This window comes from Rissa tridactyla, chromosome 17 (genome assembly GCF_028500815.1).
Source record: "Rissa tridactyla isolate bRisTri1 chromosome 17, bRisTri1.patW.cur.20221130, whole genome shotgun sequence".
NCBI lineage: Eukaryota > Metazoa > Chordata > Aves > Charadriiformes > Laridae > Rissa > Rissa tridactyla.
In genome coordinates, this window is record NC_071482.1 from 4,690,082 (window position 1) to 4,715,117 (window position 25,036).

At 42.1% G+C, this 25,036-nt stretch overlaps 1 protein-coding gene and 2 long non-coding RNA genes across 5 annotated transcripts in view; 1 reads left to right on the forward strand and 2 right to left on the reverse strand.

Moving 5' to 3' along the window:
• LOC128918528 (uncharacterized) overlaps window positions 1–10,677 on the reverse strand; it is a 38,105-nt gene extending 27,428 nt beyond the window's left edge. The window contains exon 1 of the long non-coding RNA XR_008469598.1: window positions 10,556–10,677. This is a non-coding gene — a long non-coding RNA (uncharacterized LOC128918528). The remainder of the gene's footprint in view (window positions 1–10,555) is intronic.
• LOC128918522 (zonadhesin-like) overlaps window positions 1–13,119 on the reverse strand; it is a 108,359-nt gene extending 95,240 nt beyond the window's left edge. Inside the window, exons 1-2 of the mRNA XM_054222812.1 lie at window positions 12,957–13,119; window positions 12,683–12,808 (exon numbers count right to left, since the gene is read on the reverse strand). Coding sequence (XP_054078787.1) covers window positions 12,683–12,764 — 82 coding nt within the window. The 5' untranslated portion in view covers window positions 12,765–12,808; window positions 12,957–13,119. The remainder of the gene's footprint in view (window positions 1–12,682; window positions 12,809–12,956) is intronic.
• A 1,321-nt stretch (window positions 13,120–14,440) lies between these two features.
• On the forward strand, window positions 14,441–23,656 carry LOC128918712 (uncharacterized). 3 transcript variants are annotated; one of them, XR_008469672.1, is made up of 5 exons: window positions 14,441–14,739; window positions 16,345–16,509; window positions 20,691–20,763; window positions 21,649–22,453; window positions 23,215–23,656. It is a non-coding gene; the product is annotated as an uncharacterized LOC128918712 (long non-coding RNA). The 3 variants fall into 3 exon arrangements; XR_008469670.1 differs by having other exon boundaries at window positions 14,441–16,509; XR_008469671.1 differs by having other exon boundaries at window positions 14,441–16,509; window positions 20,709–20,763.
• Window positions 23,657–25,036: the final 1,380 nt, after the last annotated feature.

Sequence of the window (25,036 nt, forward strand, 5' to 3'; positions counted from 1 at the left end):
CGTCTCTACTTTGTTAGCTGAGTAATTGGTCCTGCTGTGCAGGGTCAGTTTTAAGAAAGATGACAGCAGGTAGAGTCTCTCTGGTTAGATACCAGGGCCATCTTATCCTTGGAACAGATCTCTTGGATTTATTAAACACTTAAGAGGTCAGTGAGCTGTGAAAATCCGATTCACCACCACTGCAGTCTGCTGACTAGAAACTTCCTCCTGTGCTTCATCAACTTTTCATTATCTTTCTGTGTTGTTTTTTTTTGAGGGAGGGAAGCTTCAGGGATTTAAGATGCTGCAGTTGCCTTCCAAATCAGCCACCCTCTCTGGCAGCAACCTTTTCAAGAACAAGTTAGCTGGAGCTGGTCCTTACACTTAGCTCTTCAGGTAATGCACAGGACAGACCAGGTCTTGCCACAAGGTATGTTACTTCTTCAGTCTGCCTACAAACACGTAAGCCAGTTCTAAAGCATTGTTTCCAACACCTCAGAATTCCCCACTCAACTATTTTGTCAAGTTGAGGCAGAAAAAACAAACCCCAACCTTGTTCTAGATCTAATATAAACTGAAGATCTTCAGATGAAAAAAACTGATAAGCTCAATAGTTAAGTTTCAATACAATCTGTTTCCCAGCTTACACATTCTGCACAAGAAGATGAAGTCCTAAAAAAAGTCACCAGGTCCAAATCAATCAGTTTCACCTTGTGAGTTTCTAGGTACACAAAGTACAAATATTTTAAAAATCTTAACCCATTAGCTCTTCTCTTCAGCCAATCAAAGCATAATCATTACCTGATTATTTAAGAAACAGTTGAGCCTCCATCTCCATGCAAACAGCTCAAACATAGCTCTAGATGAAATACCCAGAGCAGAGCAAGGAAAGCCACAACAGGTAATTGCCTGTAACAGGCAAGCACTCCCTGCCTGTGCTGCTTAAATGCAGACAGCAGAGGCATCCGATGGGTCCATTGTAGGGTAATGTCAGAATTTTAGCTTTTAGGAAGCTATAAGCTCAGGAGGAGATTTCAGGGGAAGCAATGTCTTAGACATTGCTTCTAAGGAATTCATTAATCCCTCTCTCATGCATCCTACAGCAAGCAGGCACACAATGGCTCCAAGGACTGTAGAGATTTTCCTCCCGATCTTACAACGCTTTCTTCCCCAAAGCTCAATAGAATGCAAGCAATTATTTTGCTGTCAGTTTCCCCTCAAATCACAAATACCCCTTTAAGAAATTTGTGCTACATAAAGGTTAGCAGACAGCAGAAAGATCTTGATATTGCCAATAACCTCGACAAAGTATAAGCAACAGTGAAGTCTCATTGCAAAGCAGTTTCTCACAGCCAATTCCTGTTCAAGGTTTCTCCTCAGACAATTAAGGTTAATCCTGAAGTCTCTACAAAGTTTTGAGCAGGCATTTGGACTACAAACCTCCTGCAGTCCCTTCCAACCCAAATTACCCTACTACAATCCAAATCCAACAAAGTTAAAACACCACATTTACAGAAGAACCTGAGTCCAAGATGAACAACAGATGAACTGCAGAGAGCAAGCAACATTCAGAAGTGGTCAAAAAGTAAATACCTCAGTGTCAAAGCTACTTCAGCAACAGCTATTTAGAGCCCAGCTGCATTTGCAACACTATCTGCTGCCCTCTCAAACAGACAGCATCAAGGACCTAAACCACATCAAATAAGGATGGTAAAATATTCTTCTCCCCTACACCACAGATTCCTTCCACTCAGCTCACAGATCCTTCAAAAAAGCTTTTGCAATTCAGTCCCTTAGAGGTAAGAATAGCTAGAAGGCATTATATTATCTCTAGCAAGATTGCAAGACATTTGCTACTATGCTTCCTGTAGCCCAGCCATGCTTTAGACCAAAATCCATTCCACTTCTCTCTGTAGTCCAGTATGCTTTAAGCCACAGGCCTGAAAGTCTGAGCTACCAACTTACTCTAATGCAATACTTACAGCCCAGAATTACTCCTGTCCCCAAACCACAGAAGCCGGCTGCTCATCTCCCTTGCCTTACCCAAAATCCCTGCCACCTTATGGCAAAGAGGCTAGGGTACCACCTTTTAGCACTTTTTAGTATATACCTGTACAAACCTAGAAGAACTTCACAGATTAACCGCCACGCTACTAAGCAAAAGATGTTGTTTTCCAGAAGGTTCTTTAAGAGAGCTGGACCTCCTAGCTCTGACTTTGATAAAGTACATAGGCTTCCATAGTAGTGGTACTGAGTGATACCCTTCCTCACAATAATATCAAGTCGTATCAACAATGTGCAAGAAACCATTTTAAACACAAAACCAGCAGTAGAAATTCAGCATGTTTTAACATTTTGTATTAATGTTTATTTATTGTCTGGGGATTTCTGGCTTCCATTGTATCTTACTTTTCAGTTGACCTATAAGGATGACATCATAATAAAAACAATTAACATTAGTTGTACTATAAATACCCACTCATTTCTACTTCAGCATGCATATTATGTATGACTGTGCCTTTTTCAAACTTTAAAATTCTGTTTTACAGGCCTTCATTTCAGCATGATGTCCTCATAAACCACAATAGCAGTGCAGCATAGAGAGGACTAAATTAAAAATTAATGGGCCCTGCCAGTACTAAACTTTCTCAGAGCCAGTAAAAGGCAGAAGGACAGTCCTCCCTCCATGCAAGAGTCCCACTTACACAAAACCAACAAACATACCCTTCCCTGCCCCAGGTTTAACAGCTAACTCCCTGCACACTCACATATTCATTTATACCCATGTGAAGCATGAACATCTACTGCACAGTGAAGTCGAGGCATGCAAGGGGCAAGCCTGATTGGATTAGCACAAGTTTTGTGGAACTCTACAGGAATAAACTCAAGTGTCAGTGTCTGACTTTTCCCATCTGTCACTAAGGGTAATCATTATTAACTGCATCCAAGCGAGAAGTTATCTAGTTCGTAACCATTGCACAAGCACCTCTTATCAAGGCTTTGAAGCAAGTGTGACAAAAGATTAGACACCTCATCTCACCCTGCTGTCAAAATCCTGCAATGCAGAATGGTAGCCCTTCAATTTCTCCTAGGGCTCTTACTGAGCATCAGGAAGCCAGTTACCATAAAACCACACTTTCCAGAGGTGGCCCCCAATGGTTTTGAAGAAAGGTCCATTCCAAACACAGCACCCTCAAAAGTGTTCTTCATAATATATTGTTTTAGCAGTTAAGCCTGGAATTGCATGAGTAACAGAAGAACATTCAAAAATAATCTTAAACCTTAGAAAAATGATCACTTTTTTAAAAAGGTTAGGCTTCTTCCCCTGCAGAAGTACATCTTGAGCAAGAGGCTCCACTTGTTTGTGAACTTGGTATTCACAGCCAGTACATCAACATATTCCCCTGCCTGCCTTCAGCAGGGGGAAACAGGAAGGAGATTTCATCATAGGGAAGAATTTGATGGAGCAATTCCTACAGTCTGCCAGTGTCCAAGATACAGAAGCTGCCCCTCAGTTCCCACAGGTAACTGATTCTTTCTTCATATAGAGTAGAAAACATTGGATGGCACTGAGGTGGCCTCTGTAAATTCACAGGAGTTACAAACCCATTCTCCAGTCCAATGCACAGTAGCTGTAAGACTACTTCAGTTCTCAATTGAGAACCCTGCACCCTTATTCATTATCACTGGTAATACCAAGTATGTGACTCAAATATAGATTTATAGCTAGTATGGGGCTGGGCCAAGCACTCAGCATTTTCTACTAGCTAATGAATAACCTCAGTTCCCAGCACTTAAGCACTTGTCCAAAGACCCTCTATACTGCAATTCCATACAGGAGCTACAAGGAACACTTCACTTTGTCATCTTAAGCCTTTTATAGACAGCACCCCACAGAAAGTCAATAGAGAATTCAATAGGACTGCACACTGATTGCTATAAAGCAATATCCTTTAATACAAACTGTGATCCATTTTAAAGCTCATCCACTGAATTTAGGGAACTTGCATTTCTACCTAATTCTTTAAGTCATTTCCCCATTTTTAACAACAGAACTCAGTTTGTTAAAATGTATACAGCTTTTCCATAACTACCTTTTTAAGAGTATTCCAATCTCTTACAACTCCCACTGCAAAGCCCTATCACCTCAGTAGTCTAACTCAAGATCACTCCACCAAAATCATCTAGCCCAGTTTGTTCATTTGTTTTAAAAATTCAAAATAGTTATGAGCTGGTACACCACATCCCATACAGCAATGTGGTTTCCACATTTCACCCTAGCATTAGTGGGAAAAGTATTCCAGGATAGTGTTCATGCAGACTGGTTACAGACATTTGGCAGTCCTGCAACATGTATTACAGCCATTCCTTTTTTTGTCAGATTCATCTCACACCAAGAAGCTCTGCTCCTGTTCAGCACCAGACCATGGACATGCAGCACCCTTGCAGACAAATGACAGACTGAACTCTCTAGTGCACTGCAGAAGGAAGGAAACATCCTGATCAAACTGCCCTCAGGCACTTCAACCAGATAAGACATAGGCTTACATGAATTACAATAGACCTCTTGGGGTTGCCTGGACAAATGCCATAGTCTTTCATGAAGTAACCAGATATGCTGCCTTCATTCTTTCTCATTGCAGCTTCTGTTCATCTCATATCTCAAATGCTCAGTAAGCTCTTAGGGAAGTCATGGGAACACTGTCATGTGGGGAGACCTACAAATAAAACATTCAGCTTCACCTGTATGTGTTGTTGGCAAATCTCTGAAGACCACCTGTGTTTTCCAATTCAGCAGCTGACATGCTTTGCACCCTCCCACTTTTCCTTTCCCAGCCAGTACCCAAACAACAGCACAGCATTAAATTAGTGGCTGTTCTAGGAGGAGGTGGTGTCACTTTCAAACATGCTGAAAAAGCTTAATAAAGAGTCAATAAGCACTTGACTAGCCATAGTCATTAAAATGAAGGTATCAGTCAGCTCAATAATTTGAGCAATATACTCTACCTCTCTAAACTGTTGCTATATAGTGTAAAGAGATGTCTTTGCACTTTCTTTTTACCAACCTGGCCTTGAACACTTCCAGTGATGGGACAGCCACAGCTTCTCTGGGCAACCTGCTCCAGTGCCTTACCACCCTCACAGTGAGGAAAACTTACAACTGATTCCCTAACGAAGTGTCTTGTTTTTCAGGACATGTTGAAGTAATTCCTTAATTTAAGTCCTCATTCATAAGGAGAACTTTTTCAACACATCAAGCCTCCAACAAGTTCCACAGACATTAAAAACTTCCATTAGGAAGAAAATACTCCAGACAGGGACCTATGGCCCCAAGATTTTAGCAGATACTTCATCAACAGCAGCAAGAGGTACAGGAAGCACTGCTTAGCATTGCTAACATGCCAATTACCATCCACAGCATGGAAAATGCAGTCACCTAGGAAACCATTTCAGAGATCTGCTGGTGTCCAGGGATAAGGTTCAGAAGCATGTGAACAGAACAATCACTCAGAGGCACCCACAGCTTGTGCCCTTTGGAGAACCAGCTGGAGAGCTGACAGTTTCCATAGAAACACTGTGGAAAAGCTTAGAGTGAGCTTCCTCCCAGCTGTTTCACATCCAAGTGCAAACAAAAAGGCCCAGCAATAAAATGAGTTGTCTTCTTCACTTCTTAAGTGCAAGAGCTAGACAATGAGCCATGAGACCAGAAGAGTGAAAGACATACCAGAGCTTCAGCTTAAGGGTCAGCAGAGTCCCTCTCCTATAGCAACCTCTTTTGCTACTACCTGCTTGCTTGTTGACAGCTAATCCCTTTAAAGCCATTATTAGTTTACCAGCTCAAGAAGAAACAGTCCTACAGAGAGCTCCAAGTCCTTACAGCACCTCCATTTTACAGAATTTTGTACATAAGTCTATATAAACCACTTGTTAGCCTATCTGGGACACTCAAGAGTGAATCCTTTTCAGGCTAAAAGCTGCAAGTTTTGAGTTGCTTCCTAACCCAGGAAGTCTTAAGGAGACAGTTTGAGCGCAGAAGAGTCACATGTCATCTGCACTACATAGCTATACAACGTAGTGCCACGGCCATACAGAATGAAGCTTTTTATATTGAGTTACCAATCAGAAGAATTACTTAGCACAGAACCTACCAAGCACATACATGCCTATCTCACTTTAAGCATACACAGCTTCCAAGTTCCACTGCTTAGCATTTTCCACTTCAAATAAGTTCCCCAGCCAGCTTGATGCCAATAGATGAACTTGTTAATAACCACATGGTCTGCAAAGGAAACCCAGCATGTAGAACAGAGGTATCACTTCAGGTCTGTCACACATGCTCAGAAACCTTTTGCTCAAAGGTCAGTTAGGACCCAAGAAGGCAGAAGTCCTGGCCCCTTCAGGCTACCTCATGCAGTCTGGATTTTCCCCTACATAAAGCCTTGAACAGCTTCCACTCCTGAAAACCCTAAACCTTCACAGCAGTCTTCCTTGTACTACCAATTCCACTCCATTCACCTAGCCTCTCTGCAGTTCTTGCCAGCTACTCCTCTTTCCCCACATCCCTGTAACACTTACTTCTTCATGCTATTACCATCACCGCCTACATTTATTTTCCTACAACTAGCATGTTAAAAACAGGGCTTTATTTTTGCAGCCTTCAAAGCTCCTTTTCTCCCCTTTTTCTCTACAGAAACTCACCAGGCACATAGTCTAATAGTCATTTGGGCTGGCAGGTTCTACCTCTGTAGTTCTGAAAATAGCTTACCATAAAAACATACTTTCCTCACAGCAATACTTTCTAGCTAAATCTAACAAAGACAAGATTAAAAAGGAGCAAGCTGCCCAAAAATTCAGGCAACAGTTCACTAAGCAGGAACAGAGAACCTTTACACCTCACATCATGATTCTGGAAAATTTCTTCCTAGTCCATATTTTCTACATTGTAACAGGAAATGTGAAGAGCCCAAAAGACATGGAGGCAGAAAAGTGGTATTGCTGTCTGGCTTCAAGTGCAGTTTCATCCATACCTCCGTGCAGTAGTACACAGATCAAAAGTGACCCAAGTCTCAAAACCCAGTCACAAAGCAACATTTCTTTCTATAAGCCTACAGTCCTAATATGCTCCCCCTCAAGGTAAACAGTAGTTACTGCAATCCAAAGTTTTATGTACTTCAAAAGAAACTAATCAGCTTTCAAAACAAAATCCAACTGAAAGCCTTTCCAATTTCTTTTAACCCCACAAGTGATCTCTCCCCTGTATATCTGGGGATAGATACATTCCTTTTTGCTTTTCAGGGACAGGGAAGTAAAGAAAATTCATTTCTCTGAGGTTTCCACAGATGTTTTAATTCAGCACTAAAACAATTCTTTATGTTCTTGCCAATCTTTCCTTTCCAAAAGGGCAACAAGAAATATCAAGCCAGTGCTAAAAATACTGTCTCCCCCTCTCATTTTAATCAGGTTCTAAATTCTCCCCTGGTGGTGCCACTGTCAGTCCTGCCCATGTAGTGATGGGGCTCCCTAGCACGCACACACAGGTTTGCAGGCTCCACTGCTAGAAAACAGCACTACTTCATGTTGTCAACCACATTTTTGACCTAGTAAACACAGCACAACTGAAAGCCCTAACCCTCCATCAAGTACAGCTAGTCTTTTTATCTCCTACAGTTCTTAATTATAGCAAATCTTAACCCCACAAAAAAATATTTATGACTGTCACAGCTAATCATTTGCAAGGAACAACAGATGCACTTACAGAGAAAATCTATTTAATGTGCTTTTTTTGCAAAGCACTTCTTTCCAACTGAATAATGCATTATAATGATCATTTGGATAGTTCAAAACACAAGTTTTAAGAGTGTATGAAGCACTTTGTTCACCATCCACTCCTGCAGTATTCCTTAATTCCTGCCATTCTTAAACACTAAGCTAGTGCTAGCTTTTAGCCCATATTCATGCTGGCAACATGCAATGATTAAGGAGAGACACACATCTTAACCAAAGGGAGGAAATTGTCCAAGAACCAGTAAAAGGGGAAAGGTCCTTTTCAGCACGATCTTTGAGCTCTTTTGAAACTCATGGGGTCATTTTTCCACTGTATTGGATGTTCTGATCATTTCCAACTAGATCAGCAAATAAGTTTATGAAACTATGAGATTCTTTTTGCCCAATAGAAAGATTTCAACTGGCTCTATCTTTCTAAAAGGTATTATAAGACATATAAGGCCATGTTAAAAATAGACCAGCTTAGTATATTTTGTCTTCTCATCCTAGGACTCACACACTTCCCTCATCACAAAATCTTCTCAAGGAAGCAAAATTCCCAGAGAGCAGAGCTTTCATCTTGTGGCTTATCACAAGGGTTTCAAGGAGGCTACTTGTAGAATCAAGTATAATTCAAAGCCTAGATATATCCATATTATATACCCCTAGCAAGTTAGGCACACATCCCACATTTGGCAGCTATGGAGCAGAAACATACTTTCATGTACCAGCAGAACTAAAAGGCTTGTCCACATAGCAAATGACTAGTTTGCCCCATATTTTTTTTTCATATAGTCTAAATAAAAGCTCACTCTGATGCAGTTACTGTTTTCATCTCAGCCACCCATCTGTTTTAGCCATTCACTGCAAACAAATGCATTAATTGGTACATAGATCAGTGTGAGAGTACATGCCCATCATTTGAGTGAAAACAAGGGATCTACAATTTCACCAGACTTGCAGCTCCTAAACAAAGCCTTATAATGAAGAGACCTCCTGCCTGCCCTCATCTACAACTTGATTTTGTTTTTAAAACTTAAGTGCTTTGACCAATAGCAGACACAGAGAAAGCACTATGTCACCAAATTATTCTTAAATAGCAGGCTAGTCCTTACACTCGCTTCAAAACTAGCAATATTACCAGTCCTTTTCCGTACAGACACAGGGTCATAGCATCATATTTGGCTCCTCAGCTAGCTATAAACAGACATATCACTAATTCACCTTTGGATAATGTTCTATGATCCTTGGATTAAGATCACCACAATAAAGTGTTCACAGCAATTCCTTTTCATGCTTCTGCACCACTGCCAATATTGAACATTTCCCCTCTCTCCACATAAAAAGATAAACAACAGGAATTGCTACAGATGATCTTTAAGTCTTTCTACCTCCACAACAGTGCTTTGTCATTTCTGCTGTTCTGATCTCAAACAGCAGGCCTCTCCATTGCCACTAAAATGAACAACTGAAGAGGGGATCATTCACTCTGTCTGAGAAGCACCAATAAGTCCTTCATCCTAGCAAAAACATCATGAGAAGGGTCATCTCTCCAGTATACAAGGCAGGGACACCAACATATCTTCAGCTGTTTTTCACCATCATCCCTGTGAGAATTCTTTTATTAGTTTAAGGCATATCTCATGTTTATACTCACATCTTGCATCTGACACAGAACAACTCCTTCAAGGTCTGATGAGCACATCAGCCAGCTCTGTTGAAAAAACTAAAAGCATGCTAATGAGAGCAAGAGACTGGGACAGGAGCCCTTGTCCTGTCTATTAACAGAAACACTTCAACAGAGCATGAAGAATGGAGGGCTGGGATGACACTGCCTTCTTTCAAGGATGCTACTGTCCTGCCTACTGGACCATTAAATGTTGAGCAGAAGGAAAGACAGGTTTGTGTGAATAATAATGAAGGTGTCACATCTGCAGTTCTCCATTTATGTCTAGAAACTACTTGTGATCACTTGACCTAGCTAACAAGGAGACTGGCATTTTTGTTCTTGCAACATTGAGACAATGCATTTCAGCATGTAGTAGGCAATGCTAGCTATTTTCTGAAAGACCACTGCCGACTAAGTACTTCATCAATTAGTTCTTTCAAATTCAAAAGGAGTAAGAATTAAGAAAAGGCCACATTAATGTATCAGAATATACTTTCCATCCACTTCATCTCATGTAAATCCTTGTAAGAATTTAGCTATCATGAGGTCAGGTCAAAAGAAGGGATCTAAATTACCACAGCATATTACAGTTTCAGAAAAGAACACAAAAAAGCTGAAAAACAAAGAACCCTAGTAGGAAGAGACCTTGCAAATTATAGGATTTTTATACAATCCAATTAATGAAATACAGTACAAAGGCAATGTTGATGACTGCTGTTCACTTGTAAAGCAGTTGGCTTATTCAGGCACTCATCAACTGAAAGAGTTATTTCTTTTTAAGCCCCCCAACTAACACAGGCAGAAGGACCATACCAGCCTGACACCACAAATTTATTTCAGGGATTGGCAGCCACAGCAGCACTAGGTCTCCCAGCCAACTTAACAATACACCATAACTCCTCAGAAGAAAGGCAGAGGAGGCTGGCAGCCTCCCTGCTGAAGAGGTTCTGAGATCCAATAGTTGAGCTTTTTCATCTATAAGGCATCTAGTATCACCATTTCTGCTCCATCTTAAAATTTGCCTCTAAGTTCACAGCAATACAAAGCTGATGTAGAGACAAGACCATTTTAACCTACATGGTCCCTCTATGTACATAGCAACACAAATTAAAACAAAGACCAGTGATTTCTGCCCAACATTACCTGGCTTGTTTTATATATCTCCACAGTCAATTCAGAGTTGTCAGCAGTGCCTTCTGTCTGGCAGACCTTCCACATTCCCATCTCCTTTTCCCAAGGAGACTACAGTTTGCTGCCCTTTGCAGGCAACATTACAGGCATTAGCATGTGTCATAGCATGTACCAGGACCAGTAATGCAAGTTGTCTGGCAGGGTGTCACAGCTGGCAAGCAGCCACTAATGCTATTCTTGCAGAAGTACACTGTGCAATCCTGTTAGCTTTTGACCTGTCTTGACTTCAGCACTGTTGACAGCTCTAGCTAGGACAACTCCTTTTTTTTTTTAAAGGCAGAAGTACCTAATTCAACCCAGTGCTCTCAGACACAAAACTAAGACCAAGACTCAGCTAGAGTTTCACGTCCTTTTAGCAATATTAAAGCACATGAAAACATGAATCTCTCAAATAAGCCTAGAGGTGCTGCAAAACACCTTTATTGTTTCTTCTTCCAGCACCAGCTCAGGTAGGGCCCCATCAGCATTCAGCTATTAGGCATGAAGGGATGGTCTAGTTATGGCCTGCTACACTTCTGCTAGTAGCCAGCAGGAGCAGAACACAGCTATCCTGGGGTATAGCTTACACCAGGCAGCAGAAATATCCAGGATGACAAAGATGTCTTTTCCCCACCACCACCCTCAACTGCTTTCTAAAAATACAAGGAAGGTGCCCTCAAATGAACACTGTTAAGGGCCCAGTTGTGTCCTCCCTTCCAATAATGGTCTCATGGGAAAGCAGCTAAACTGCTGAACCTGGTGATATTCAGACAATTATCTTTACCTTTGAAATGAATACTTGGACAGAGAAGCAGACCTCAAATCAGGTCCCACCCTGCTCTTCTCAGGGAGGTTAGAAGACACCTTGAGATTAACAGCACTTCTCAAAACTTGCCACTGTGTGACATGCTTCATGCTCTGGGCCATGTTTTACTGGCAACTAAAGGACACAGATGAACTACAAGTTTGAAGGTTTCACCACACACTGAATCAAGACACCACTAATGCCTGACAAGTGATGTGCAGATACACTGAAAACATCTTAAAAGTCTCAGTCAATGCTTTAGAAGAGGCTCAGATTTGCAATCTGTGTTTTCCAACCACAAAAAGACTTCTATAGCAAGATGGACAACAGATACAACAGGTATCAAAATGATTCTGCTGGAAACAACTGTTAACTTCTCACTACTGCACATACTATCCCATCAAATAGAAACTGGAACTGTCTTGAGGGGCAGAAGAAAGCCAGGAATTATATGGCAAGTGGTATTACAAGTCTGCACCCAATGAAGCAAGCCCTCATTGTGGAAGTACAGCATGAAACAAAGCTCAACAATATTCTGTTAAGACTTCAAATATCTTCCTAGTATTTCTCAGTTAAAATTTCTCAAATCAAGTCTCCCTTTCCTAACATTCTTTCATTTTCAAGATGTTTTAAGTAATAACTCTTCTCCTTTCCAAAAATCGCCACTCTTCAGTAGCAGATGCATACTCATAACAAAAAAATCAGGAATTCTTCCAGGTAAAACATGCTTAGCAAACACAAGTTTAAACGTATACAGGCAAGCAGCCCTGACTGAAGTAAATGGTATTCTGTCATCATGACACACCCACATAAACACTTCCATCAGCCACTTGCCAGGCCAAACAGCAATTCCTACTTCTGCCTGTACTCACGCTAATCTACTGGATTGCTACAGCAACTTCCAGTTGCCAGCTAAAGAGTCAAGATGTGATGTTACTGGATCAATATACTTTATAAGCGAGGACAGAGCAGCTGTAAAACTGAAGTCTTTTAAGGGTGGTAAAAATCACAAAGTCACTTTACACTAACACAGGGCATTCTGCTAGGACACACAATGTACTAACATCAACTTTATGACAACAGTAATACCTTCGCTTTCCAGTAGCATCTTTTCTAGTGAGTCCTGGTATACTTTATGAATGTGATGGACCAGACACTCAGAGCAACTCAGTGCACATCTGGGAGCATTGCTTCACTTAATGAACATCAAAAACTTGGGAGCCCAAGGACCTCCAAAAAGCCCAAATGTGGTGAATATGTGCCATAAGATACACAGAGCTTTGAATTCAACATACCTGGAAGCAACAGCTTTAGGAAGTAGGCTGAGTAAGTGGCAGTTCTTGTCAGTGCTGTCAGAGGATGACGAGGGCAGTTCATTCCACCTTCTTAAAATTCTTGATTCACTGAACAGAAATAAAGCACTGTAGTACAGGTGAAAACATAGAAGATATCAAAGTTGTTGCTAGGTTTGGCTATAGTTCCACAGAAACAAAAAACTTCAAGTTAACAACATAAGTTAAGTTACCACTTTTAAATCAAAAGTAAGTTTGCCAGAATTTCACCACTAACATTTTGGTTTAGTGCAATGAAACCATCAGCTATGCTTTTAAAAACAGAGGCAAACCCAACAGTTAAGTTGCTTTCTTTTAAACATCAGAAATGTGGAAGAAGGCTGTATTTTTGTTGATAGAAGTATAGACAGATTTCTTTTCCACTTAGCTGCTGTCTTCAAGCCTTCAACATGACATCTCTTCAGCCTCCAGGCTTGGTTCATGAAGGGCTTAGCTAAAGAGACAAAATCAGTCCCTACATGGTTTACAACTGATTACACACAGCAAAAAGCATCCAGTTTGTTACAGAGCACTGCTAAAATACTGCAGTGACTTGACTGAAACACCTCTAAATACATAATTGAATTCTCCTGCTACAAGTTACAGGCAAAGCTATATAGACTGTTTACTAAAGGCACACACAAATGTGTCTTTAAAATTATTGGAGAAATTCTGCTCTTCAGGTTTTGTTTTTTTAAGCGTATTTATCTGAAAAGATCCCAGACCTTTGCATTGAAGAAACTAGAGATTCACAGACATTTTTAATAGCATCAGGCATGTATTTTGACTCCTAATCCCAATACTCCTCACCTGCAACTATCCTTTAAATTGCACACAGGTGTATCCTTTAGCTCACACTTAATCTATTTTGTATTTAATTGTTAAAGAAAACCTGGTATCTCCAAGCAGAGGCTTCATTTAGCTAAAGGCACTAAGAAAGTATACATTTTCAGACCTCTAAAAATATATAGAACAAATGCACAAGCCCAATACATAATTAAAACTACTAAGCAAAAGTCAACTAAGGACTCAACTCAACTCACACAGCCTCAAAAAAAGCTATAAGCATAAGGAACTAAAGAGTGCTATTTGTATATAACATAGACCCAGTCCAGAAACACAGCTACAATAGCATTAAGCTTTGTCAGAAAATAGCACGTCACTTTACTAAGATAATACAAGTTATGTTGCTGACCAGTATTTCTCGCGGTCGTCGAAAACAACCCAGAAACAGGAGAACACAGTTTTACTAAGCACGAAAACAACCCCAGTCACCGCCACTCACCCCTCGACCGCTACTACATCCGCCATCTTATGCAGCGCGCCCTCAACTGCGGTATTTATACCCGCGCGGGGCCGAGGAGGGAGGGGTCACTTCCGGCTCCCCGGAACCTTCTGGAAGGTGGGCGGTCCGGCGCCACTGCGCATGCGCGCGGGGCGCTTTAAAAGGGCCGCGGGTGCAGGTGTTCCCTTCAGTGCGGAGCCTCGGTTTGGTGAGGGGGCGGGGATGGTGGGTACGTTAGTCCCGGTGAGGCGAGAGCTTAGAAGGGGGCGCTTTATGGAAATAGTAGTTACGAAATTTTCCTTTTTCAGTTTTAAAGCTTTTTTTTTTATTGTATGTTTTTTTCTTGACTGCTATTTTCATACTTAACAATTGCTCTTTTTGGTTGGGGGGGTGTGGGTAGTGCAAGTGAGGAGGTAAAAGGTTATGCAGAGGTAATTTGGAGCACCTAGGCTGGTGGTGTGGGCTGTGCTTCAAATCGGTCCACCTGGGCTGGCTTTTTCTGTAAAGGACAGTAAAGGGGGAGCGTCTTAAAAACGCTTAGCAAATTAAGAAAATTTTTTTTTTCAGTTAAGTGCTAACTGTTATCTGTATGGTATGAATATTTGTGTCTTTGTTATTTTGCCTTGCTGACCTATTTAATGTGTCTGGTATATTTTTTCAGGTCTGAGATAATAAGTTCCTTCCCCTTTGTGAAAAGGGGAAGTCTTGGTTATTTGAAGACTACTCAGGATTCCAGGTTAATCAGCTGAACGAGGGGGTGGATAAGCAAATAGCTTATGTGTGGGTGCATGAAACTGGTAGTGCATGCTTACTTTGTTACTGTATAAAGGTAATGGAGGACTCTTGTTCAGTGGGAGATAGCCCTCTTATATGGCAGTAGATTTAGTAGGTGGAGCAGTTCTGATGGAGGGAAAAATAGATATGCCTCAAGATGAGCTGAACCTAACATGAGAAAGGAAAAATGCAAATTTTACTAACAATTATCTGCTAAGGCAGGTTGATGAGATTGAGAATTAATAATGCTGAGTTAGGCAGAAGAGTGAAAGACATAAGGGTCTTATGGTCCAGGAAAGAAAGCAAGTAATCCATTGGTATTTTAGTTGTGTTAGTTAAAAGTCAGCATATGCTTCTTGTAGGTGATTTTTCTCTATTTCAGTGCAACTGAGGGAAGGAAATCTTAACTTCACATAAATGCAGAAAGAGCATAACCTAGAAGCAGAATAATGGAAAACTTTTGTATTCCTTCATTTTTAGAGCTGTTAGAGATTGAATTTAATATCAAAACCCAGGAAAGAGGGGTGAGAAAAGTGAAAGTTCAGTAAAATGAAATCTTCTTAGCTTAAGGAAGTTAAGTGATTTACTACCTTGTTAGAAGATAATTGGTTTGAGTGCAGGTGTGAGAGGACTGTTCAAAGATCTGAGTGTTACAAACCTTATCTGAGACATAAGGTAGGATACTGAAATTGGCAAATACCAGTTTGGTAATGAAAAAGTGTGTTCCAAGTATTAATAGGGACAGCAGCTATTCAAGGCTTTATTCTTCTAATTCTGTGAATTTAACACACCTGTTAAGGTCTTGCTTAAGCTCTACTTGTGTTGAGGAGTGAAGTTTGCAAGAAAACTTATTTTGGTTCTTCAAGCTACAAGATGATGGAGTCCCTTTGTGAAATAGCTTATGAAGTGGATTTTTCCTGTGTCATCTTCAAATGTAATTAGACTGATAGGCCTGGAACTGAGATCAAAGGTTTTGTCATGACAGTAACTCTACCTGTTCTCTATGTAGGCTGTAATTGAGGCTTTTTTGGTAAAAGTTGAAAGTCTCTTCTGTTCTAAATGTGCATTAAAACTAATAATGTATACCTATGTAGAAATGTAATACTTCATAAGCCTTGGGCATTCGTGCTAAGCAACTAGCCTGTGTTCAGACTGACAGCATTATGTGGTGCAAGCAATTACTGTGTTGGAGAAGAGGCAACTGACATCCTAAAAACGGACCTTGCATTTGATTAATATATGCTAGTCAAGCCATACATCAAGCTGCAAAATCAATACACCCTGTAGGATAAAAAGCTAGTACCAGTTTTATCCAGCAAGGAAAATCAAGTTTTATATTAAAGAAGAGTTGCATGTTGTGCATAATTAGACTATATACATTTGCACAATACTACATACTTTTATTGGACAGGAAGTCCTTGAATTGGAAGGTGCACTTCCAGCTGTAAGGAAGGGAAAAGTGCACTAGAATAATAGGCTTGAATAGATAAAGCTCTTGTGTAATGCAGGGATCACTTTCTACCAAATAAATGAGTTCTATGCTGATTTGTGCCCTCTTTTTTTGCAGCTGTTGCTGCAGGGAGTGAGGTTTCTTTGACTGTCAAAAATTACATCTTACAGCCTCTTGATCAGCTTTTCATTTACCCTGAGATGCTGCTTTTGGAGCTGTGAGAGGAGGGGCTGTGAAAGAGACGGCTTCTGTCACTTCGTTTGAGACTTGCTATTGAATGAGGTATGATAAATGCCAGGGATGGGTGTCTGCACGGGTGAAAAATGGGTCATGAGGTGCTCTATTGCAGGTTGTTTTGCTTTCATGAGCAGTGAATTCATATTAACCAGCTGAATGCAAAGGATGTGCTGTAAGGTATGTAAATATATACAAGAAACCTTTCAGTCTCCTCAGAAGTTTTATCTTGTTGCTTGCATGTAGAGAGTTGGAGATGAAGGAAGCACAAAGGCAAGTCCTGTTGCTGATGGAACACATCAACTGAAATTATTTACTCCTAATAGCACTGGCAGCTGGAGCTCAGTGAGAAGTGTTCTTGCCTAATCAATGACTCTTTGCACAGAGATATAAGGAAGGGTATTAGCTCTTCAAGGAGGTGGTAGTTGACGAGCTCAGATACTGTTGCAGTTAATAGTCTAACTGTATCTAGTCAAGGAACACACGGATCAAGTTGCACTAGGGGTCACAGGTGGGACAGCTATTGCTTAGAGGCTGTGCTGTTGAGGGGAAAATGAAACTAGATGTAAACATGTGTACTGACTGTTCTGATCCCCAGAAATAAAATGAAATTACCTGGCTTTCTGTCAGAAAGGGATTATGTTGTGGTGGTGACTAAGAATGTAACATGACTTCTGACAATCCACAAATGAAAGGTTTTGCACATTGCAGATTTTTTGTTTACATAGTTGCCCTTTTCTATTTACTCAAAACCAGCTTGCCATCTATGCAGCTCTGCTTTCAGACAGCTGCTGTGGCCTCGGTCTGCTCCAGTGTGTGGGCAATGTGACAGAGCTCCTTTTCTTAAAACTTGGGAGTCTGAGTTTGGTGGAGTTGCTTTTCCTTCTTAATTCTGGTTTTGTTATTGTAGATGCTGAGTGTTCCATGTAAATCCAGTCAAAAATAGTGAGGCTCTTGAATCTCACTCACCAGACTATATGCATAGTTTTTAGAAGTTATAAATTGGGAAATTCCCAAATGCTTGGCCTAACAATGTATTCCTGTGCATGATAAGCTTATGCCCTTGTGTCTCAGTTCACAGTTTGAATACAGATTAGTGATTTTTGCAGAGCTTTTAATGGAGCTTTTTAATGAAGTCTTGGTCCTGTAGAGGAGTTGAGAGGCTTTCTGCATGTAACTTTCTGCTCCCTGTGTGACTGAAACTGCAACAAATATGTAAAGGTTTTTACAGAGATGCAGAGAACAGTCTGAAATGGCTGATAGAACGGCCTTTTCTTTTGGACTGCCTTGCTATAGTGAGGGAATTTAGATTTTTGTCACAGATGGTTTAGGTGCTTGCTGGATTGGTGGCTGGAGAGTTGGGGCCTTTTCTGGGATATAACTGTTACCCCTTGCTCTTGGGGTAGAACAGGCTGTAGAATGGTGACTGAATGCTAAAACTTGCTGCTAGTTCAGGGTTTTTAAAAGCATGATTAGTAGGTGACTGACCACAAAATTGTGTCTAGTACTAAATATTTGGTGACCTGGTGAGGTGTTGTACAAATGATTTGATGTTTATCTTGTGATCATTTAATAGGGCAATTACTGGGCAAAGCGTATGCTGGAGAGCAGTTGCAACCTTGTCTTAATATGGACTCCTCCTTCTTTATGCTTGCCCAGACAAGAACCTCTCGGTGTGCTGAGAAAGCTTGTGATGGGCTGCAAGCCTAAGTGCTAGGAATGTTGAACTCTTTGTAGTTCATAACAATTTTTTTCCTGCATGTTAGTAGCTTTAATGATGACTATCGTACTATCATGGAAGATGGACAACAATCCCAAGGTTTAGACTCAGATGGCTGTAGGCATCAAGTACAACATGAGAAATACTGGCTGTGACAATACAGGACCATCAAGTTCAAGTTGAATTTTGTTCTCATCCAGATAGAAGATTTGGAGGGATAGGGAAACCTTTGGCTTGCCACTTCTCCCTTTTTACTGTTTTGAATCAGAGTGGTTTCCTGATGTTTTTATCAGTGTAAGGATGTTACTATGAGAATACATTCAGGTGTAGGCTAAATAAAGTTTTTAAAGAGTAGGATGCAGATGTTAGATCATAGGTGTACAGCTGTCACACTGAAAGCATTTGACACTCAGTGCACTTAGAACTGGAGAATCCTTGCTGGGAAGGGAAGCCAGCAGAGAGGGTGACTACAGAAGGCTCCAAACAGAAGACTTCAGAGGGAGACCTTAATTTTTTTTCTTGACCTTTCAGATGTCTTAGGAGTCAGAATTTAGGTACTTGAAGTCCTTTAGCAATGGTAAAGAACAGTGTGTTCATATTGCAGAAGAGCTGCTATGAAAAACTACTTAATTGAGATGAATGTTGAATAAAAGTGGCATTTATTGACAAACTTAAATTGGCTTTTGAAGGACATCATTACTGGTGTAGACCTACACTTTTTCTTTCAAGGTACTTCATAAGTGTATGCACAAATGATGGAGGCTCTATACCTTAAGCAGCCATAGTTTAAATAAATGCACTATATACTTCGCTCATCTGTGAATAGCAATTGAGTCCTGGACTGCATTTGTAGTGCTGAGAGAGTAATGCAACTACCATGATGTATAATAATGGTTAACAGCTCCAGGGAGGCTCATTTACATGATAGTGAGGGACATGGTCTTGCCAGGAATAAGAATGAAGACACTGGTGGTGTGTGAATTACAAAATGGCTTTCGGGCGTGGAAGGTCAGAGTGAACTGAAGTTATGGAAAAAAGGAGCGTAAAAAGGCATTTAAAATGATTATTATAAAGATGAGGGGGCGGGGGGTGGTGCCTTGGGCCGGGGGTGGGGGCTGTCCAGTTCCCACTCTGTACCTTTTAGCAGTGCATTACCTCATTGTCTTCATGGAAGTACCTCTTAATTGGATTTAGGTTGTAACACTGTGACCACACTGGTAGTTGAGCTGCTCTAGTTGTGGCTATAACTGTACAGGTAGTTCAAGCTCTTCTCAACCCCCAAAATGATTTTAATGTGTTTCTGATTCTGTGAGGTTCTGTCTTGCTGAGAGCTTGAGCTATGGATGTAAAGGAGCTCAGTAGGAGTTTTGGTCAGAACGTGTCCTTGTCCTGCATGCATGTGGAAGCTGGCTTGGGATGCTGAATTATGTAAACAGATTATTTTCTAAACTAATGGCCTGTTGCAATGATTACAGGTGCAGTTTTAGTGGGTTGGGAAATCAAGAGTGAGCTGGAGAGCTGTAAGATAAATTCATCCATATAACCATTCATGCTCTATGCAATAAATTATATTTAAACTGAGCGCCATAATGCATAGGGAGGAGTCTATTGTCAAGTCTGGACTTCGTGGAATGCTGTACTGAATGAACAAATGCTGATGGACTGCCATCAGTGTTGGATAGAAACAAGGGTAATTAGTGAGAAATAAATAAATGCAGTTAGGCTTTTTTATTATTTAGCAGTTCCTTTATTGTCAGCAGTAGGATGTGTAGTTCCCAAACAGATTTAGAAACTGCATTGGTAGGTGGTGACTTGTATTGCTGCCAACATCCTGTGTGAGGAGGATCTTGATAGGTGTCTGCAATTGTTCTCCAGAGACAGTTTCCCTAACAATTATGAGACTATCCCAGTTGTAGTAAATGAGTCAGTTATGTTCAATATAATTATTAGCATGTTATCCCATCTCAGACATCAGATTTTTATGTGGCTTATTATGCCCCATAGTATTTAAATGTTCATGCTGTTGTATATGTTTTCCCATGATGTCTTCTATCCAACACACAGTTGGAAGGTAATAGCTTCTTTACCAGATTGAGACCTGCTCTTTGTGGATTTCGACTGGTGAGCAAAAGACATCTTCTGACAGTGATACTTCTTACAAGTGCTGCTGATGTCTGAACAGCAAGCTGCAGCCTTTGAGAAAAGAGGGGTCACTGTGCTGATAAGTTTTCGTAGAAAAGTTTGGGGGTAAAATGGGCAGATGGAACTTTCTATGAAACTATGTACTCTGCTGGTCTGAGATGTGTAGGCTGTATTTCTGTTTCTATTGCAGGCCATGCAGTAGGAAAGACTGAGCTTATTCTGCTTCAGGTTGATGTGTTCCAAAGATGATGGGTGTCACCTAACAGTGTCTCAGCACCTGACTTGCCATGCCTACTTAAACTTTCTGATTTTTGGAAGAGAAGGGCAATTTCATAGAAACTGTCTAATCTTTTGTGTCTAACTGCAGGCTGGGTTTTTCCCTTAGCAATATGTTGTCCTTCTGTGTGCTGCATGTGGAGGTACTTCCTGGATGATGGCAGGTATGCCTGTTTTTGCTCTTAAATGGCCTTATCAATGTCACTTGCCTGTAGTGGGTGATCTCTCTAGTGACTCGAGCAACTTCCTCCTAGCAGATGTATATTGTAACTGGACTGATTCTGTTCTGTCTGTATTATTACATGAGTAACTGCCTTCTGGGAAACTGTAAATACTAAAAGTGTCTGTTGAAATCTGAAGATATGACTGAGTTAATAAATAGTTTATGTGCAATATTTCCAGACCATCAGCGAAGTTCCTTAATGCATCAAGCCCTATATTACAGAGATTTGGTTATAGACACTTGAATATTCTACAGTTCTTGGAGCTTTAATGTAAATGCAGCTGTATGAAGGCTGTTATTAGATTCAGTGTCATGAAAACCAGTGCAGGACCTGAGGAAACCTGAGCCCTGTAGCTGGCACTCTGGTTTGAGGGGTTTCAACCTGTCTCAGTCATCCAGTTACAAGACAGTAATTTTTTTTTCTGTGATGCTGTAACTAGACTTAAGGGTTCCAATTGGGTAATGGATGAGGGGGGGAAAGAGCAGTCTAAAAGCTGAGCTAATGCAGCTCTCCTGCAATTACAGTGGTCTGTTTGCAGTGACTGAACAACAGTGTCCTTGATAATAACTGTAATAAGGTGAAAAGGCATCTTGTTCTCTAATTGAGATTGTCAAACTGACACTTGGACACACTAACTTGAAAAGGAAAAGATGTTTGTAACATGGATTCTTGAAAGCTTTTTGAACCATGTGCTCTCTGAAGTTTCATTCCTGCTGCACTCTGATTCTTTTTTAAAAAAATACTTTTCACTTACTGTGCTGCTAAACTGTCTTGATAGCTGTTTCTTCTGTTTGCTAACCCTCTTTATGCTTTGTCCATTCTTAGGTGGGGGATGCGCTTCAAGTTTTCTGGAGAAAACCAACTTTTTCACCCATAACTGTCATTGATCTAAAGAGATAGCAATATCTGCTTTAACTACTGCTTGCTCCTCCAGTCAGTCTCAGCTTCCAAGCTCTGTTCGTTCTTGGAACAGTTTTAAGTGAGCTACCTTAGCTTCCCTGTATGCAAAACCATGGAGACTTGAATAGAGTTATTAGAAAGGAATGAGAAACAGGGTCTGATGTGAGCTAATTAGATACCAAATGCAGAATCTTGTTCTCATCTATTAAAATGTGAACAGAGCTCAAGTGCTAAGTGTCTGCTGGGCAGACATGTTACAGCAAAGGCTAGGAATGGGGTTTGATTTGCAGTTAAATCAAGCTCTTGGTCTCTTTTTCTCTCTGTGTTGAAAGCTCTGGAATACTGATGGTGGTCACTAAATTCAGTACACATGGACATACTTGAAGGAAGAGGTTGAGTGAGAAGTGTGGGAAGTGCTGGGAGCTGGTTCTCTGCTGATACACCCACCTCGCAGTGCCTGTAGCAGCCTGGTGGACTGGAGTTCAGCTGCAGGTCACTGGCAGGTGACTGGGCCCTGCTTGGGGATATTGAGTCTGTTGTTATCTCTTAATGTGCTGTTAGAGCAGGTCTGCTCTCAGGTGACAGGGCACTCAAATTTTGTGAAGTGGGACAGTGCTGTTCAGCCAGTACCTGGTGGCCAGCTGCGGGTGACTTTTGGCACCGATGTCTGAGCACTGTGGGCCTGTGCGAGTGCTCTGACCTGGCAATGCATCCCCTCATAGCTCATCTGGTGAGTCAAATAATTAAGCTTTTCCAAGATGAATACATTAGTCTCTACCAAACAGGGTGTGTCTCTTTCTCCGATGCTGTATATCCAAGAGTATGCATAGAGACGAAGAAAACATGTAAAATGAGACCTTTTTTGTGTATTTTACTGTTCTAACATCTCAAGACTCTTAAACCAAAGTTACAGTATTTAAATACAAGTCACAAGCACATAGATATAAAATATTTTTAATTGGTGTTAAATGTTCTCTGGCATGCTCTAAGAAGGAATGTTGTGAGGAGAAAATGGAAATGCTGTTCCAGGACACGTGGGGAGGTGGTGGGCTGAGCTTTGGGCACGGGGTTTGTGGCTTGTCTGGGTTTATGCTGAAAGCAGGGACTGCTTGGGCTTGGTGTTTCGCTGCCAGCAGATGATGTGGTGTGGAGTTGTTCTATTTGCTTGGTGTGGTGTAGGTTCCTGTGCCACCTGCTAGTGAAACAATGAATGGGAAATGCAATGCCTGGTGAAACACTGCTGTAATTAAATACCTGCCAAAATATGTTGTCAAAGCATGTTGTTAAAGCAGTTTTGATGTGTTGGAGTAGGTGAGTTCTGGTACTGTTACTTACCCTCCAAAGGGAAAGCCCGTGTTCTCTTACAAAATATTTGCACTGTCAGTCTTGTGTAACAAATGTTAACCTTTATACAAACCAAGTTGTGGGTCTTGGTACTGTGGTTGTAAGTCTCTGGGCACAAAAATCAGGGTTTCCCTTATTGTTCCCCAGATACAACCCATGGAGAATCTGTGCATTATTTCCTTCACATGTCCATGAAACAGCCTGCTGAGGAGGTTCAAGCTTGATGCTCTTCTCCTGCCATGGCTCTCCAGACCAGTGTCTTGAGTGTCATAATAGAAGTGACTGATTGACCAGCTGTTCTGCCCTTTGACCTTTCCCAAAGGAACCGGACTCTGAGAAGTGGCTCAAATATGTGGATGAGGTTCTGTTCATCTGTGGCTAAGAAATAATTCTTGATCTACTCACCAGAAGCTGCTTTGCTTGAGCTGAGACCTGTCTCCTGTATTTGGATATTGGTACAGTTGATTGAAGAGCTCTGTGTGTTGCTGCTATAAAACTGAAAGGGTGGGGAACAAATAGAGTATAATGAAGAATTTTGCTGTTTTCTGGGAAACGAAATGTTTGTTTAACTGCTGTTTTGGTCACTGCACTAGACAGTGTCCTGTGTCAACAGTGCAACAAAATGGTTGTAATAAAACTATACCTATACTGAGGGCTGCCATAGGACAGCGGTGCATCTGCAGGACACGTATAATGTATGTAGGACATGATGATCTGTGTGACAATGCTGGGCATATAAATAGGTGTGGGGGGGTTCTCTCGTACAGGGTACCTGTCCTGTGCCTGCTCCATGTCACAAACTGAAATCATGGGCCCTCAGCTTGGCCTCGTTTAGAATGCTGGGAAGGGGCAAAGGGTGCTGTGTGGGCGGGGGTGTCAGTGGTGTCGGGGGCGGGGTTCGGGTGTCAGGGGCGGGGACCGGGCTGGGTTCGGGTGTCAGGGGTGGGGATTGGGCGGGAACTGGGCGTCAGGGGCGGGGTTCGGGTGACAACTAGGCGTCAGGGGCGGGGGACTGGGTGTCGGGGTGGGGATTGGGCGGGAACTAGGCGTCAGGGGCGGGGGACCGGGCGTCAGGGGCGGGGACTGGACGTTAGGGGCGGGGATTGGGCGGGAACTGGGCGTCAGGGGCGGGGGCTCGACGTCAGGGGCGGGGATTGGAGGGGGTTCGGGCGTCAGGGGCGGGGTTCGGGTGTCAACTAGGCGTCAGGGGCGGGGGACCGGGCGTCGGGGCGGGGATTGGAGGGGGTTCGGGCGTCGGGGCGGGGATTGGGCGTCAGGGGCGGGGATTGGTCGGGGTTCGGACGTCAGGGGCGGGGATTGGGCGGGGTTCGGACGTCAGGGGCGGGGACTGGACGTTAGGGCGGGGATTGGGCGGGGTTCGGGCGTCAGGGGCGGTGTTTAGGCCCGGGGGCGGTGTTTGTGCGGGCGGGGCGGGGCGGGGCGGGGCGGGGCCGGGGCCGCAGCTACATTTCCCCGAATTTGGCCCCAGCCTGGCTTACCGGTGGTAAAGGTGAAGAGAATTATTGAACGTAGGCGACGGACCCCCTGACAGGCTGCGCGAACTGCTGAAAGAGCTAGAAGCTGACAAAAAAACCCCTTCCAAAGACAAATATTTCTGTCTCCTCGTCTCCTACTTATCTGCCACTGGAAAAGGTCGCTTACCCATCGTGTCCCTCCCCTACTACTCAAGACCGAGGGCGAACCATAAATAAAAAGCTACCTTTTGTGTTAATTATTTTAGCAACTATTTAGTGTGAATGTATCAACACGTGCTGGCTTTGGCCCGGGTAAGGCCTGTCCCTCCAGAACCGTCTCTGACACCTTGTGGAGGTAGAGAGAAGTACAAGACGAGGTGGAATCTGTGCCCCCCCCCAAGAAACCCCTGGCAGTTTAACTATTAAAAGACAAGGGGCTGCCCTGAGGGACAAGGGGGGAAAGGAAGCGTCAACCCAGCACTTTGCAGAGCCCG